Source organism: Neopelma chrysocephalum, unplaced genomic scaffold (assembly GCF_003984885.1).
Source record: "Neopelma chrysocephalum unplaced genomic scaffold, ASM398488v2 Primary Assembly neopelma1_26, whole genome shotgun sequence".
Lineage (NCBI taxonomy): Eukaryota > Metazoa > Chordata > Aves > Passeriformes > Pipridae > Neopelma > Neopelma chrysocephalum.
Genome location: NW_020897695.1, coordinates 294,117 through 309,452, shown reverse-complemented (window position 1 = coordinate 309,452; position 15,336 = coordinate 294,117). Strand labels below are relative to the sequence as shown.

The 15,336-nt window shown below is 38.2% G+C and overlaps 1 protein-coding gene across 12 annotated transcripts in view; it reads right to left on the bottom strand.

Moving 5' to 3' along the window:
- Nucleotides 1-918: 918 nt before the first annotated feature.
- MPP6 (membrane palmitoylated protein 6) overlaps nucleotides 919-15,336 on the bottom strand; it is a 60,089-nt gene continuing 45,671 nt past the window's right edge. For all 12 annotated transcript variants that reach the window (XM_027675239.1, XM_027675244.1, XM_027675245.1 and 9 more), the window contains 5 exons: nucleotides 15,259-15,327; nucleotides 14,054-14,215; nucleotides 10,671-10,873; nucleotides 10,129-10,257; nucleotides 919-7,801 (listed from right to left, as the gene is read on the bottom strand). In XM_027675239.1, coding sequence (XP_027531040.1) covers nucleotides 7,625-7,801; nucleotides 10,129-10,257; nucleotides 10,671-10,873; nucleotides 14,054-14,215; nucleotides 15,259-15,327 — 740 coding nt within the window. In that variant the 3' untranslated portion in view covers nucleotides 919-7,624. The remainder of the gene's footprint in view (nucleotides 7,802-10,128; nucleotides 10,258-10,670; nucleotides 10,874-14,053; nucleotides 14,216-15,258; nucleotides 15,328-15,336) is intronic.

Below are 15,336 nucleotides of genomic sequence, written 5' to 3'. Positions count from 1 at the left end.
GTTCCTTCTTCCATGCTCTTGAATGCAGGATTGTTACTTACGTGAATTTTAAAAATAGGTCAGACTGGAAATAAGAAGATCCAAGGGAGCAAAAGAAGCAGTCTGTCTCTCAAATAACTCCTCTCTTGCCCTTCGCTAAGCTAGGAGCATACCCTCTTCAGGGACCCAGCTGAAGCTGCACTGGCCCAAATTAATTCACAGTCCACCTCAGAAGAGCTGGATGAGCATCTACTACCTCTTGGACAATCCAGCAATTCCTTGTGACAGGCTTACCTCATACAAAAAATGCTTAGATGTGGTCTTCCCTAGGAAGGGAGTTGGTGAAAGAGCTGAAGGGGAGGGTGCTTTAGAGAAGGCTGTAGCTTGTCTCATAAAAGATTTGATTCCACATCCTGACTTACCTCCTGAAAATACCGCTTCCCTTTTCATTCCCCAGGAGGAAGGGGGAAGAATCCATACCTTTGCAATCTGGAAGGAGGTCAGCAGCCTCTTTTCAAAAAGCATGTGCTATCTCCAGAGGCCAGCAGGCTCTGCTGTGCTGCTGGGAACCAGCACTTTCCTCCTTCAAGCTGCTCAGTCCTGAGTCCCCCAGGCTTTTGTACACTGGCTAATTACAGTGCAGGCCCCAGAGAGTGACTCCCTCAGTGCTGCAGTGCTCAGAAAACAGGGCACCCAGCTTCAGCAATGGTGACGTTCACAGGGTAGCCGAAGAGGCCCCGAGGTGTTCCTGTACATGGAATGGGGATTTGGCACATGCATGAACGTGGAGCTAAATAAGACCAACTGAAAAGCTGCTTTTCTGAACGTGGAGCACCTGAGATCTGAAGATAAAAAGGCAGAGGTGCACTGACTGCTCCTTGATACCTTATTTGGCTAGAATTCAAGAGTATGACCAAAAACAATCAGGAAAAAAGCCAATTACATTTTTTCAATATTAAATCTTTATTATATACAAAAATATTTTGTTGGGAGTTAACAGAATTTCATCATTTGTACATTAACATTTTTATGTTTGGCTGTGTTTATTGTGAAAATATTAGCTGTGAAAAAGACAAGGAGAGGGGTCTTAGAAAACAAGTCACAATTTAAAAACATCCCACGTAGTAGCTGACTTTATCAGTATGAAGTCACAATGCTAAGAAGTCCCATATCCTAGGCCTGCTCTACAGTACAGTATTCAAACAATTAGGTACTAAATAATTTTCAGGTTTACATTAACAGTTTAGCTAATAGTTAACTTTTTTTTTTGTAGGAAGTTTTCAGCTAAGGAAACTATTTTTTTACAGGAGAGCAGTTATGAAAATTTTACAGATGTCAAATCCAGTTTAATTTAATATGCTGTAGAAATGAAAACAAACAAACAAACAAACAAAAACCACAAGCTTCCACCTGGCAAAACCAGTTGTGAGAAGCAAGGTAAGGAAACACACAGTGAGAGTTCTAACAGACAGTTAAACCCAAACAACCAAGATTCTACAGTTCTTAGCCCAGTGTAGGGTGGGAGAGAGGCAAACTTTCTTGTATTTTAAAATCCACAGAGCTGGTTCCCCTCCTTATACCACAGTGCACAATTGTTACACACGGGCAATATATGATGGGGGACCAGGGGCAGAGAAGGGATGCTCAACATGCATCTTTATAGGGGGAAAAACATATTTCAACAGTTATCTTCATATATAATTGTGTACAAGACCTAAACCAACCAAACAAAAATCAGTCAGGATTTTCTTTGCAACCAACAATTTGGCTGCCACCCTGGAACTGTACAAAGCAGTGCCATTCATTTTCCTCTACACTACGTATCATGAGAGGTCAAATAATGGAGAAGTTACTTGGGGTTTTGGAAGAGGCTCTGCTGTGTTTTAGGTAAATGCTGGCTACTTGTGGAATAATATTTGGCTCAGCCATGAGGACAGCCAGAGTTGCACAGAGAAGCACTGGCATGGAGCTGCTGCCGTAAAAGGGAAAAGGCTAAATGGGAAAAAGTGCTTCCAGGACTACTTTCAACTATGTTGTCCAACGACTACCCTAATAGCAAAAGGAACTCCATACCCAATGAATGTAAGAAATGGTTCCAAATACTGAGAACAAAATTAATTTACTTCAAGTGTAATTTATTCCATAAAATATAAATATTGCTGAACCCCTGCTGAATAAATTCTTTTTGTAGCTGAAATTGCTTAACAGCCTTCACCAAGCTTGGGTTTGTTTTTAAGCCTGTACAGGTACATCTCAGCTGCAATACCAGCAAATGAACTCAGAGTTCAGCAGTTGAAAATGTTACCATTTGTGGAATAGCATTCCACCATGGAGAATTCAGGTAAATTAGCAGATACTGCCTGAATTACTTGCAGTATTTACCCCTAAGTTTTACGTGTATGTGTGTGTACATGAGCACACTTTTAATATGTTTGGAAGCCAACACTGCCTGCAAAATAACCCAAACTGGTTATTTTACAAGCACTTTTTACTCTAATTTTAAGTGTCTCTCTTGGGCCTAAAACCAGTAAGTTACACTAGTTCTAAATACCAATGTTTATATTGACTACTATTTCCTCTACAAGACACGAGTGGAGAATCCCAGACACTTTCCATCAGAAAGCCTGTTAAACATACTTGAAAACTGAGAAGGACAAGCTAAAAAAAATAAAGCCGGGAAAAAAAAAAACGGGGGCCACGACTTCAGCACCGTCAGTCACGACAGTGCACCAGAGAAAAGCAAATTAAAGTACCTTTAAGTACAGAAACCCTTTCAGTGGCCCAGGAGAGGTTCTGGGGGGCAGCTGGGATCTGAGGGGTACTTAAGGCAAGAGGCCTAGCAGACTACAAGTCTTTGTATCCAGTAACCACTATGTAGACATCAATAAAGTGATCTCACCACTTTTGCAAAAATAGTATCATGAAGTTTGGCAATAACAATGTGGTAGTTGAACCCTTCGGAATTTGGGTGAGGCAGGAAAAAAACCCTGCATGAAACAAGCAGTCTGTACAGATTTGCGTGACAGATGTGACAGAGCTCCAGCTATAGTTGTTTTAGAGCTGCATTTAGAGGCACAGCGAGCGAGGAACAGCATCTGCCTCAAGGTTCAGCCTGAACGGAGCAGTAAGCTAGAGGAAGCCTGGATGGGAAACCAAGGAATAGGTGCAGGAAGTTTGAATTTATGTACACAATATTAGCTCATGAATAAGGACAGGTAAGAACCCATAGTTCCTTATTTCTGGACTGCTCTGCTTGATCGTCCTCCACTGGTCCTTAAGCCTAGCAGACAGGCCAGCTGGGCTCAAGGGGTTACCCAGCCAAGGATTTTCTGTTTCAAAGAGAAAAAAGTTTCCTTTTTCTCAGCTGAATCACCCTTTTCAAAAGAAAACCAAACCCAGATGACTTCCTGAGCACTGAGCTGCAGGCAATTTGTACAGCAAGTCACTTAGGTGTGATTTTAGAAGATGCAGTGAGTACAGAGGATGGGGAAATAAATGTCATATTTTGAGCCTATCCAAGATGTGACAGATTATATAAACACAAATTCAAAAGCAATGAGCTGATCCACCATCCTGCTTCACAAAGCTTTTGTATGACTAAGTACACAGAGCTGCCCTGATCTGAGAACACGGCACAAGTTACAGATACTGCGTTGGTTATAAATTCAATTTTCCTTGCCTACAAAGGTCTGTGATTTTGCTCCAATTTTACCTTCACTGTATATTTGCAGAACATTTTGAAAGACTTTTATAAATCTCTGCAAGATGACATATTCCATTATAATTATCCCACTTTCCATTATAATTATCCCACTAAACTTGAACTGCATCTTGTCACATGATGCAGAAAATAAAATAGACCTGCTAGTAACATTTAGAGACAGCAAGGTAATCACCTGGGTACACATGCACCAGGGTATTTACATGAAAGTTGAGACTGGTGCACACTTAAGGGAATTTTTGGTGAATTCAAGGAAATAACTTACAGGTCTTGGCATACTGACTGTACTTCTATGTATAACTTTTCATTCACAGGGCAACGACAGTGTTTCTTCTATAAGTCTCTATATGTACAGAATTTTACAGCACCTCATGCACTGTCCAAAACAGATAGAAATTACAGATAAATATAGAATTTTTTAGATTGAAATATCTGTATATTTAGAAAAATATACATTAGTAAACACAATAAATCAGGTAGAGAAGTGTACCAGTTCTAAAGTCTCACATGCAGGTACATTTCTGGATTAAGTCATGGTAGCTTAGTAATGTGATAACCAACATGAGCATTTTTTGTTTTACCATCCACATACATACATATACACAGACAACTACTTGATAATTTACTTTTCTAAACTACTTAAATATTTATCTTGTGATACATACCACATATCTTAAACATTTAGCAGCATCTTCACCTCGCTCAGACACGCCTATTGTAATCATTAATAGTCAATGTAAAACGTTTTCCTGTTAGTATCTGGAAAATTAATGTTTAGTACAGAATGAGATACATGAAATCCCAGTTATTTTAACTCCTCTGAAATACTTCAAACAGCTGTTCTATGAAATGTTTTCACTTGCTCAAAATGAGCCTTTCATAGTGTCTTTCTCCCCTAATTGCACAATGTACAGGTCCCTGTCTGATCCAGCACACCCTGGCAGGTAGGGACTATCACCACTGTGGATGTTACTGAAACAGAACCAGCACTGTAAGAACCCCCAAGAATGCTTTTTTTTAAAAAAGTAACTGTCATTATCATGCTAGTCATCCTACCAGGTAGTGACAAACTAAGCAGAATATCTGATGAAAACCTGTTTTGCTAAAAAACAAAACCAGAACCCACCACTGCAAAAAAACAAGCTAACCTCTCTCCGTCTCAACATAAAAGCACATACCAGTGTGAACCCTCAAGATTTAAAAGATGCAAGGAGTGTGGTGTTTGGATTGTTTTCCCCCTTACAACCTGGCATGTGGACACCCAAGATAAAACCTGCAGACACTTCCATACAATCATTGCCTGCAACCTAAGCAAGCCATCTTCTCTTATTGCTTAAGAATTGTACTGCTGCTCATTGGCATCTACACTACCACCACCCAATGCTCAGCCACCAGGCTGCACTGTGCCCACTGCCTGATTTAAACAAATAGTGCGAACCTGTAGCAAATGCTAAAGCTTTAGGCTTCAGCAAGTATGTGGATATTTTGGAGATTGCTAACTAGGAGACTCTTTCGACAGGGTTCTCTCTGGGATGGAAACAGAAGGGGCAGAGAGGTTATCCTGACTAAACCTTGGTGTCCATGTTTCATGTGTCTCATTTGGTTAAGTAAACTTACAGAAAAAAAAGATAAAAATAATTGATGTTTGCAGTATAAAGTACTATGGTGTGTAAACTGAAGAATCTTCTCATTCCACTCATTAGGGAAGAGTGAACTCAGCCCATTTTTGGCATCATAAATAAGAGCATTTCGTAATTTTTTCGTAATGAAAAGGCATCATATCTGTCCAGACAGCACATCTTATTTACAGCATGTGGAGGTCTCCTATGACACAATACACAAACACAGTTCAGTCATGTTCAGCATAGAGTGCCAAAAGCAAATGATTAAAATAGCCAAGCAACAGCCCTGCTATCATTTACTGCTACATACAAAACTTGATCCATTTCTCAAAGCAGCATCTGAGTGACAGGATCACAGAACATGTTTCCTGGGAAAGGAAACTAATAGTCCCATGCTGGTGCCACATTTAAAAGCTCTGCCAAACTTAAACAAAACCAGAGAAAACACATCCTGAAAAGTATAGCAGTAAAACAAAGTAGTGGTACAAATTTTCCTTAGAGAATTTCAGATTCCCTCTAAAAGACTGAAATCTCAGTATTAAGAGCCACAAAGATTTCCTGTGCTATACGCAAGTTTGACTGACGTTTCCCACATGCACTGCGATTTGAAGTCCCCTCTGCCCCTTTTTCCCCACAACAACTAACTTCATAGGCTTTGTAAAAAGTGTTTTGAGGGATTTTTTTTAACACACTTCTCCTGTAGTGCATCAACTCCATTTTTTCTTTTCCTTGTGCACATAAAAGTCTTTTGAGAGCCCTAGGAAGCAATACTGTTTTTCAATGTCTAAGCCTGTCTTCCTCCAGAAATAGTTCTGAGGAAGCTGCCTTTTGATAGCATTCTGTGTCACACTTCGGTGTTGAGAAAGAATCCAGAAGCCAGGTGCCTGTCACCAGATGGAAGAGAAATTAAAGAGATGACTCCAGTTTAGACACCTAACCCAGTACGTGATGGTGAATCTGAGTATATACAACAGCTGACACTATAATATAAAACATGGTCACAAAAAGAGCTTGTCTGAGCAACAAGCTGTCTTTTCGTTCTGTTCTCATTAAGCAGAAATTTACATCAGCCTAAGTTTTGATCGATGAACTTGAACCTAATACAAATTATATCAATGAGCCTACTGAGGGGAGAACTGTCACTAAACAAAAGAAAATACATTGTAAAACAAAAAAGGTATAAACAACATTGCTTTTTAGTAGTAGGCTTCCAATTCACAAGCTATCTAATGAAAAATGCAATTAAAAACAATGTGAGAAAAAGCACAGTAATTACACAACACTCATAAAATACAGCAGTTGATCACACACAAATATTTAAAAGATAATTTAGAACCCAGCCAGACATCACAGGAAATGAAGCCACAGATCACTATACAAATATAGAACAACGTTCTAAGAAAAGAAAATGCCTTTTTTTTTTTCTTAAAGCAATGTGTTTTCACAAGTGTGAATAAATAGTCCTAAACATTAAGTGTCACCTACAAGGCTCCACATTATCAGGTTCTCTCTCAAGCTACTTCACCTTTATTCAAATTGCACTGAATTACCTGGCATATGACTTTCTAATATCAGTACTTCAACTCTAATGGGCTAACAGGTTGGCTCCCAAGAAAGCCTAATAAGCAGCTTGCAAGGTATTGCTCTATGTTAACTTAGGAGACAGATATAAGGGAACCTACATAAAAGTTACCTAAATCAAGAGATATCAAGAACTTGTGAAACATCAGGAATGCACCCACATTATTAAGCCGAAAGAAGCTGGAGCAATGGAGCTGTTTGTTGCTGCTTTTAGTATTTAAAATTCTGCTCCCATGAAATTTTGATTTTTTAAGGAATTTTAAAAAAAAAACCAAAGAAATTAGTGTTCTTTCCTAATAAGAGCGATAGACTTTTGATCAGTTAAACACTGACATTAACAAATTTTACAAAAATTGTTTCAAGTATCCTTTTTTTAATCACAGTGAAAATGTAAGACCAAGATGTAAATGTTGAAGTGAATGACTGAAAGTTTCTTAGATGAAAAAGGCAAAGGTATTAAATCAAAACATAGAAAAATGCTTAAACGCATTTCCTTTGTGTGATATGAATAGAAAGGTTATCTGTAAAAAGTTAGAAAAATTAAAATAAATTACATATTTAAGTACACTTTCTCTTCAACATTTTTATAAAAATTCAGAACAGTGTACTTTGAATATACACAGAGTAAAAATGCACAGGTGCTGTAGGTTATCATCGGTATCTACACGTCACATTTGCTGCTGTTGATTTTATTTGTTACTTAAGCTCCTCTCAAGACATCTCAATACACCCAGCTGATAGGGACCCACTGCGGCTCCAGCCTCAGTCTCTCAATGGCAGTCTGCAGCTTCTCAAAGGCTTTGTCCAGGTTGTCATTGACAATGGTCAGGTCAAAGTAGTGGTTGTACGCTCTCTGGATCCGGGCGCTTTCATCTACTGTTTTTTTCAAATCAGTGTCCTGTGGAAGAGATTTTGAAGATTACTAAATCTAAATCTTACTAAAGATCTGATGACAAGACTTGGCAAAATCCTTATAAACACAGAAGAATATCCCTTCAGTACATATTACAAAGCTATATACTGAATGTATTTAAAAAATAAGAAAAGTTTTCATTTATAGTAAATCCACGCAGAACTTTAGTTAAAATACATTAAAAGGGCTGAAAAAGTTACAAGCTGTGCCAATAATGTTAAATTTGGCAAGAAAATGTTTGCCAGTCTTGCAATTTTGAATAATTAGAAGCACGTGAACTTGGGCTGGTGTGCACAACAGGTAGTTAATCCTTTTGTACGCACAACTGACAATCCAACCAAAATAAAAGTAATGCTTTAGGAATGACTGAGTCAATCAGTTTTGCAAATATATTTGTGCCCCTTTTACTTCCACAGAAAGCACCAAAAATCCAAGATTTAAATCAGTATGAAACAAAAACAAATGAAAGATACATTTCTATCAGAATAAAGCTCTAGAATACTATATGGCTTTTAGAGGCAGCATTTCAGCCCTGCTCACCTGACACTGGTTTGTAAACTACTGCTGCATTATTGTAGTTCTGACATGAGCTACAAAATAGGCAAGAAATTTATATTCCTACATTATGAAGCTTCATGAAGGTACCTCTGAGTACATTTTTGTTTCATTAGTCCTACATTCTTAGAAAATTTCTCTCCACTTTTGCACCATAGAATTTTTTTGTAAGCAGTTAGGAGATTTGTCCCCCTTTACAATATTTACTTTCATATTTTCAAGTCCTGACACAGTTGTCAATACAAAAGCCAAAATGAAAAAGTAAGTTTGTGAATAGCCTTTCCTTCACAGTAAATGAAGGAGACAAGTAAATGTATGACTACAAGAGCCAGAATTTTTGTAATGGAATGGCTTGGAATGCTACAAATAATACAGACAGACCCACTAACAAGCAGAATATCATACTTAAAATAACATTTGTTTTTCATTTGTTGAGGAAGTACAAGAATATGAAAGAGGAAATCATACTCTATACACATGCACAGATATGATTCAGAATCTGTAAAGACACAAAAATGCATATTTGAAATATAACTATGCTCTTTATTATTCATAAGGAGAAGTAATAGAGAGGCAAGGATGTCCCTTAGGGAATCAAATATTAGAAAGTGCAGGAAATCATTTTTATACTTGTCTGGACGGTTTTAACACTGGCTTTTTGTATATGCACCACAAAATTCAGGGGACATTTGGGGCAGGGAGAAGGAAAGGCTGGACAGGGAGCAGGACAGGCTGAGCATCCACGGAGATATTAGAATGTATAATAACCAGAATCCATGACTAAAAATCACACATTCATTTAGTGGAATACTAACCCACCCCCCATTTTATTGCTTTGAATGCCTCGTCAGCATTATTCAAGATATTGCTACTAAGCTGCAGCACTATCTTTGTGAGTTGTCAGCAAACCTCGGCTTTTCTCCAATGGGGAAGTGGCCCTGCTGAACATAGAGGGTAGTTTTCTTAACTGCTCAGTCTGGCTTTTTTCCTTTGCTCCTGCAGCTGGGAAGTTCATGTCCACACAGAATATTTATAATTTGCTGTTGCCTGAGGAAGCATGTCTCATTTCCCTCTGCTACACACCGTGCCTCAGAAAGGCAGGGAAGATCTAATTAATAAAATGGGCCACTTCGCTTAATATGACAAATCCAAGGAACTTCAGGGAAAGAGAGGCTGTTCAACACTTCCCATTCTGGCAGCTCTCAGTCATTTCTCAGTGCAGCATGTGCAAGGACTACCTGCATTCTTGGTTGTTTTTATTGGGGGTTTCTTTGTTTGGATGGTTGGGGTTTTTTGTTGTTTGTTTGACTTGGTTTACAAAAGCTGCAATATCTTTCCCAAGGATGACAGATTCCATTTTTAAAGCACACATGTATTATAAGACAAAACCGAACAAAGATTTTTGGGGGAGAGATACGGAAAGTGAAGGAAAGACATTTGCATAAAAGAACAATTCCCACCATGAAATATCAACCATTTGCTGCAAATAATCAAAGGTGACACTTTCCAAAGAACACATTACAAATAATTTTTGTAATCACACTTCCCTGCAAGAGGTTTATTTTTAAGAAAGAAGCAATCTTCCTTATACGTAGTATTTGATTAACTTTTACTAAGTAATCAGCAAAAGTCTTGCCTGATTTTTCTTATAGACATTAATTTCAGAACAAATTCCACCTAAAAGAAAAGGTAAACATTTTTTAAAAAATCTAAGAATAGCCTGTTCAAAGCAAATAAATAAGAAATAATCTGCTTACAGTGAGAAGTTTGGTTGTAATTCCAGCATCCACCACAGCCTTGTGCATAGCTCGCAAAGTCTCCAACTCTGGAGCAGCAATAAACACTACATAGGGCATGAATTCTGAAGTCCTCAGTATTTTCAGGGCCTAGAAGCAAAGAAAAAGAACAAAACCCCAAAGTTTGAGAATGACTCACCACATATCCCCTTTACTTAAGGGGCACTGCAACTAATCTGTTACAATGGACAGGAACACATAAGCGAAGATTCTTATTTCTATTTTAGAAACTCCTACACAGCCTTTTGAAATGCTTGACATCCTTCCTTCCTTGGCTAAAAAGATTATTTACTACTCTGCAAGTCTCCTTTTTCATGCAGAATTTAGGCTGAGTTTTTTCCATCTTTCTCTAACTCATTCCAATGCAGTGGCACAAAGGCATGAATCCAGTTGATATTGTAATCTTGAAACCAGATAAGAAGCCTTCAAATTTTAAGGCATACCTCTTAAACTCTTCAACGTTATACTCCTACATTTGTAGTGGAACATTATAAATGACATACCTGTGGATTTACGTCCAAGATGCAGGTCCTTCCTGTCTGAACAACTTCAAGGATGGAATCAATTTTGGTGCCATAAAGATTTCCTTCATATTCTCCATGCTCTAAATATCTTCCAGCTTTAATATCCATCTCCATTTCAGCTCGTGACACAAATCTGTACGCTTGCCCATCTTTTTCATCATCTCTTGGCTTTCGTGAAGTAACTAAACAAAAAATTTAAAATATAAATTGAATGTTTTCTTTTTATATTTGGAATAAAAATATGAGACTGGACTGCCTATTAAGTTAGGGAGAATATAATACACATTAATATACAATTGTAATTATTCCATCTACAGATTAATTCATTATTCTAGTGTAAGTTTTAAAACTGAGCACAGCCCCTCCTGTTCCCTTTATTTCTATTCTTTCCTATATGTTTCTTACTCATTTGCCTATTTCCTTTGTATTACTCCTTCACACCATATACAATACTCATTCATGTTGTATTTTTAGTTATTCACTTAAAATAATTCTTTAAGTGACTTGGAAATCAAATGGAAATTTAATTCTCAAATGCCAAATGTACCTCTGAAAATAACTGAACACACAACAAGATCTGCCTCATCCCACCCCCAAACCTTTGCCCACTGTATTTGCCCTTGCTATTCAGGACAGAATTACCTAAGCTAGCTATAAAGAAAGTTACTGAAATATCAGAAGCAGCCCCCACTGTTGCAGAATCTTAGTGGAGGCCAGCTGATGCTGCTTTCCAGGACAACTTACCCTTTAAAATAAGGTAAATTCCTTGCAGAAAGATTAAAGCCAATATTTAAGTAAAGCATTATCAACTCTCTTGGGTATTGACTAAACTGTGCAGTACAGACATTATTTAAGCAAGAAAGTAAAAATAAAATAAAATACCCTACTGAATTATTATTGACTTTGCAATCCTATCACCATATTAACTACCCACTATTTGTATTTAATCAGATTTGAACTCTTGAACATATTAAATGTAACAGTGAATGGATTCCTTTGGTAATACTTTTACCAGCACTTGGTGCAACTTGGTGATACAAATGGAAAGCAATCTCTCCCTTCCAGTAATTCCTATCAACTTCACTATGATAGAAAACTCAAGTCTCAGGGAAAATGATCTTCTGAAGCTATTAATGATAAACAATATTACTAGAACATCTGGTTTTAGCCATAATTCTACAGAAACATTAACACTATAATGGTTAATACAATACAAAAAAAATATTATCCTATCAGTTTGAAATAAATTTTAGAGAACAGGATTTAACAATTTACAGCCAGAAGACAACAGGTCAGCTACCTCTGTTGAAGAGAAACCACAGCACCAGTGCTGGATTAGAGCTCAACACCAAGAACATGGTTGTCTCCATAGCACTACTGATTCATTTCAGCCATTTACCAACCCCTAAAAAATCCCACATATACAAGTTTGTGAATAACCTGGAGAATTTTCTTCTAATAAAGAAACTGAGACCAACTAAAATTACTGATTACTGATTATCCCAGTTAAAATCTAAAGCAGAGAGGAGATTCTACATACAATAAACTAGGTACTGCACGTGCATGATTAGACTGTCAAGTTAATTTTTATGTGTTTGAAGTGTGTTCAAGAACTCCAAGTAAAACTATTTTAACACTGTTACATTACTTATATATATTTAAGCATTTATATAGCATTTTAGAGAAACAATTCTTAGGGTTTTTTTAAAATGGAATAAGAAGAAATAAAAAGTCTCTTACTATTTTGTCAATATAAAATAATGAGGTTCCAGGGTAAGATTTCCTTAAAAAAGTAACACTGAGAAGTCAACCTTGTTATCAGTCCTATACACCAGTTCTAAACACCCTGGCTAGTTTTGGTGTTAGAGATTCAGAAAATGAGAGAGACTGGTTCTCTCATGTTGCACAATTCACCTTTCAGACCTGTCCCTCCTCCTCTGTTATCATCAGATCTACTTCTTCCCACTGAAAACAGAAGGGAACAGACTGTTTTTGGAATTCTGAAAAGCATATGGTGGAGAATAATAATGTAGCTAGAGTGGACTTCTGTGGTCAGCAGTCAAACAGGAGGGAGCAGTTAAAAAACATAAAACTCTTGTGAATGAGCAAAGTATCTGAAAGGAAGGCAAGGAAACAATACTTCAGTAACGGAGGAGCATTTTTTTCTGCAGCTGATAGAGAGAAAAAATGAAGGACCATGGACTTCAAGCTAGATATATAAAAATAGCAGCTTGTTATACAAATCTTGGAGAGCACGAACACTTCAGTTTTATTGGAAGTTTGTTGCTATTCCCTACCTTTCTAATACTAAACCAACAATTTATAATGCCTAGGATGCTTTCACAGGTGGAAAACTAAAAGGCAGACCTGAGAAACTCCACTGGCTGTTCCTTACAGAAGACTACTAGAAACTTCTGGAATCTCCCCAGTAGGGGATGGTGACTGACTGTCCTGGTTAGAATGGCTGGGACCAATTCATCCCTGGATGGGTGTAACCCAAAACTGTGTATTCTATAGCCTCCATGCCATTTCCCAAAAACTGCTGTCAGTAGAGGCCTGCAAGGTGGGAAGATGTTCCTGTACCCTTTTATGGAATTCCCCGCTCTGATACCCTTATATGGAAGAGGGACTGAGCATCCGCATGCCCTTTTATGGAATTCCCTACTCTGAGGGAGGGACTGAGCACTCCCGCCTGAACTGGAGAGTATATAACTGGGAGTTTCAGAGCCTTGCCACCTCTCGTGGGATCCAGAGGAATACTGCAGACCACCGCGTTCAACCAGACTGAGACCACCACCCTCGACTGGACTGCAATCACCACTTCTGACCAGACTGCAGCAGCTCTCCCACCAGCAGGTTTTATCCCCTCTCCCTTTGCTTTGGACTCGGGGGTGGGCCAAGGTACACCACTCTTGTTCATACCCCAGGGTGCTGGGTCGTACATTTGGGTTTTGTGGGTTAAAACCAATTGTCTGTCTGTATAATTGTACTTATTGCATTATTTTAATAAATTGTTATTCTGACTTATAAATCTCTCTTTTGAATTGAGTTCATTTTCCCTTGCTGGTTAACTTTTAAACCAGCACGCTGACACTGAAGAAACCACACACTGAAAAACTGCACAGACAAAAACTGACTTTCTGCAGCATCAGTAACATTTAACTGCTACTTACAAATATTTTCACAGTCATCATATGTTAGTTCAATTGTCTGAAAAGAGAGTCTTCATTTTCCCAATCTATATAATTTTTATACTCTGACAAAAGTAATCCTACACTGAATCATTGGGATAAACATCAGGTATTTTCCAGATAATCAGAGACTTAAAGTATAATATGATGATAGGAATGCTGACAACTTACATGGCACTGTAGTTCCAAACCTAGTAGGATTCAGTACTATGAACCTGTTCTTTAAACTTCTTCGCCCCACTCCTTGGGCCCCAATCAAGACCAGTGTTTTCCTTTGAAAAGGAGGCATTTTGGCCACTTCCTCATAGATCTGGATTTCATGGCGATCAAATTCTACATTGAGAAATGTACAAAAAAGTTTAATACACAGTCAGTGCTGTAAGAAAAAAAAACTAAGCAGTCCTGCTATATTTCAAAAGACCCCATGTGAATATAAATAGTAATCAAAGGGCAGTAAGTCTAATATGAGCTTTTTTGCTTTAAATTGGTTTGGGAGTGAGATAGCTATCCCTCCACGGACAGCATTAAGGTGAGATTCTCACGTTTACTTCCAAGGAGAAAATCTGAGTTTGATCAGAAGGGAAAAACCGTGATTAACAATTAATTAACAATTAATGAGTTTTCACAGAATCACAGGATGGTTGAGGTTGGAAGGTACCTCAGGAGGCCATCTGGCCAAACCACAATGCCCAAGCAGGACCACCTGGAGATGGTTGCCCAGGACCACATCCAGACAACTGTTGAGTATCTCCAAGGAGGAACACTCCACAACTTCTCTAGACAACATGTGCCATTGCTCGGTCACCCTCACAGTGGAAACTGTTTTCAGAGGGAACCTCCTGCATTGTTGCTTGTTGACTCTTGGCCTGTCACTGAGCTACTCTGAAAGAGCTCGGCTCCATCCTCCCTTCAGGTATTTATACACATTGATGAGACCCGCCCTGACCCTTCTCTTCGTCAGGCTGAACAGTTCCAGCTCTCTCAGCCTTTTCTCACTGGAGAGATCTCCAGTCCCTTCACTACCTTTGTATGCCCACGTCTCTCTTGTACTGGGGAGATGCTCAGTACATTTCAGGTGTGGTCTCACTGATGCCTACTAGAAGGGAAGGATCACATCCCCTCAACCTGCTGCAAACAAAGCTTTTGCTTTTCTTCTCTTTTAACGCCCAGTTTTTCTCTGACTTCCACCTACCAAATGATGCACTCAGCACAACCACATCTTCACTGGTTACTATTGCTTTTAAACCATAAACACTATCTCATCTATGAAATTTATGATCAAATATTTTACTGCAAATCTTTAGCATTAGATACATTAGACTCTGCAAGTTTAGAAATCTAGACAACTTTGACTCATATGTAATATTAAGAGATACCTGCATTTCTTGTAGTGAGATACATCATCTTTTTCTTTTTTTTGCTGCTTATTGTTCCACAAAAAGGCCCTAAAAATA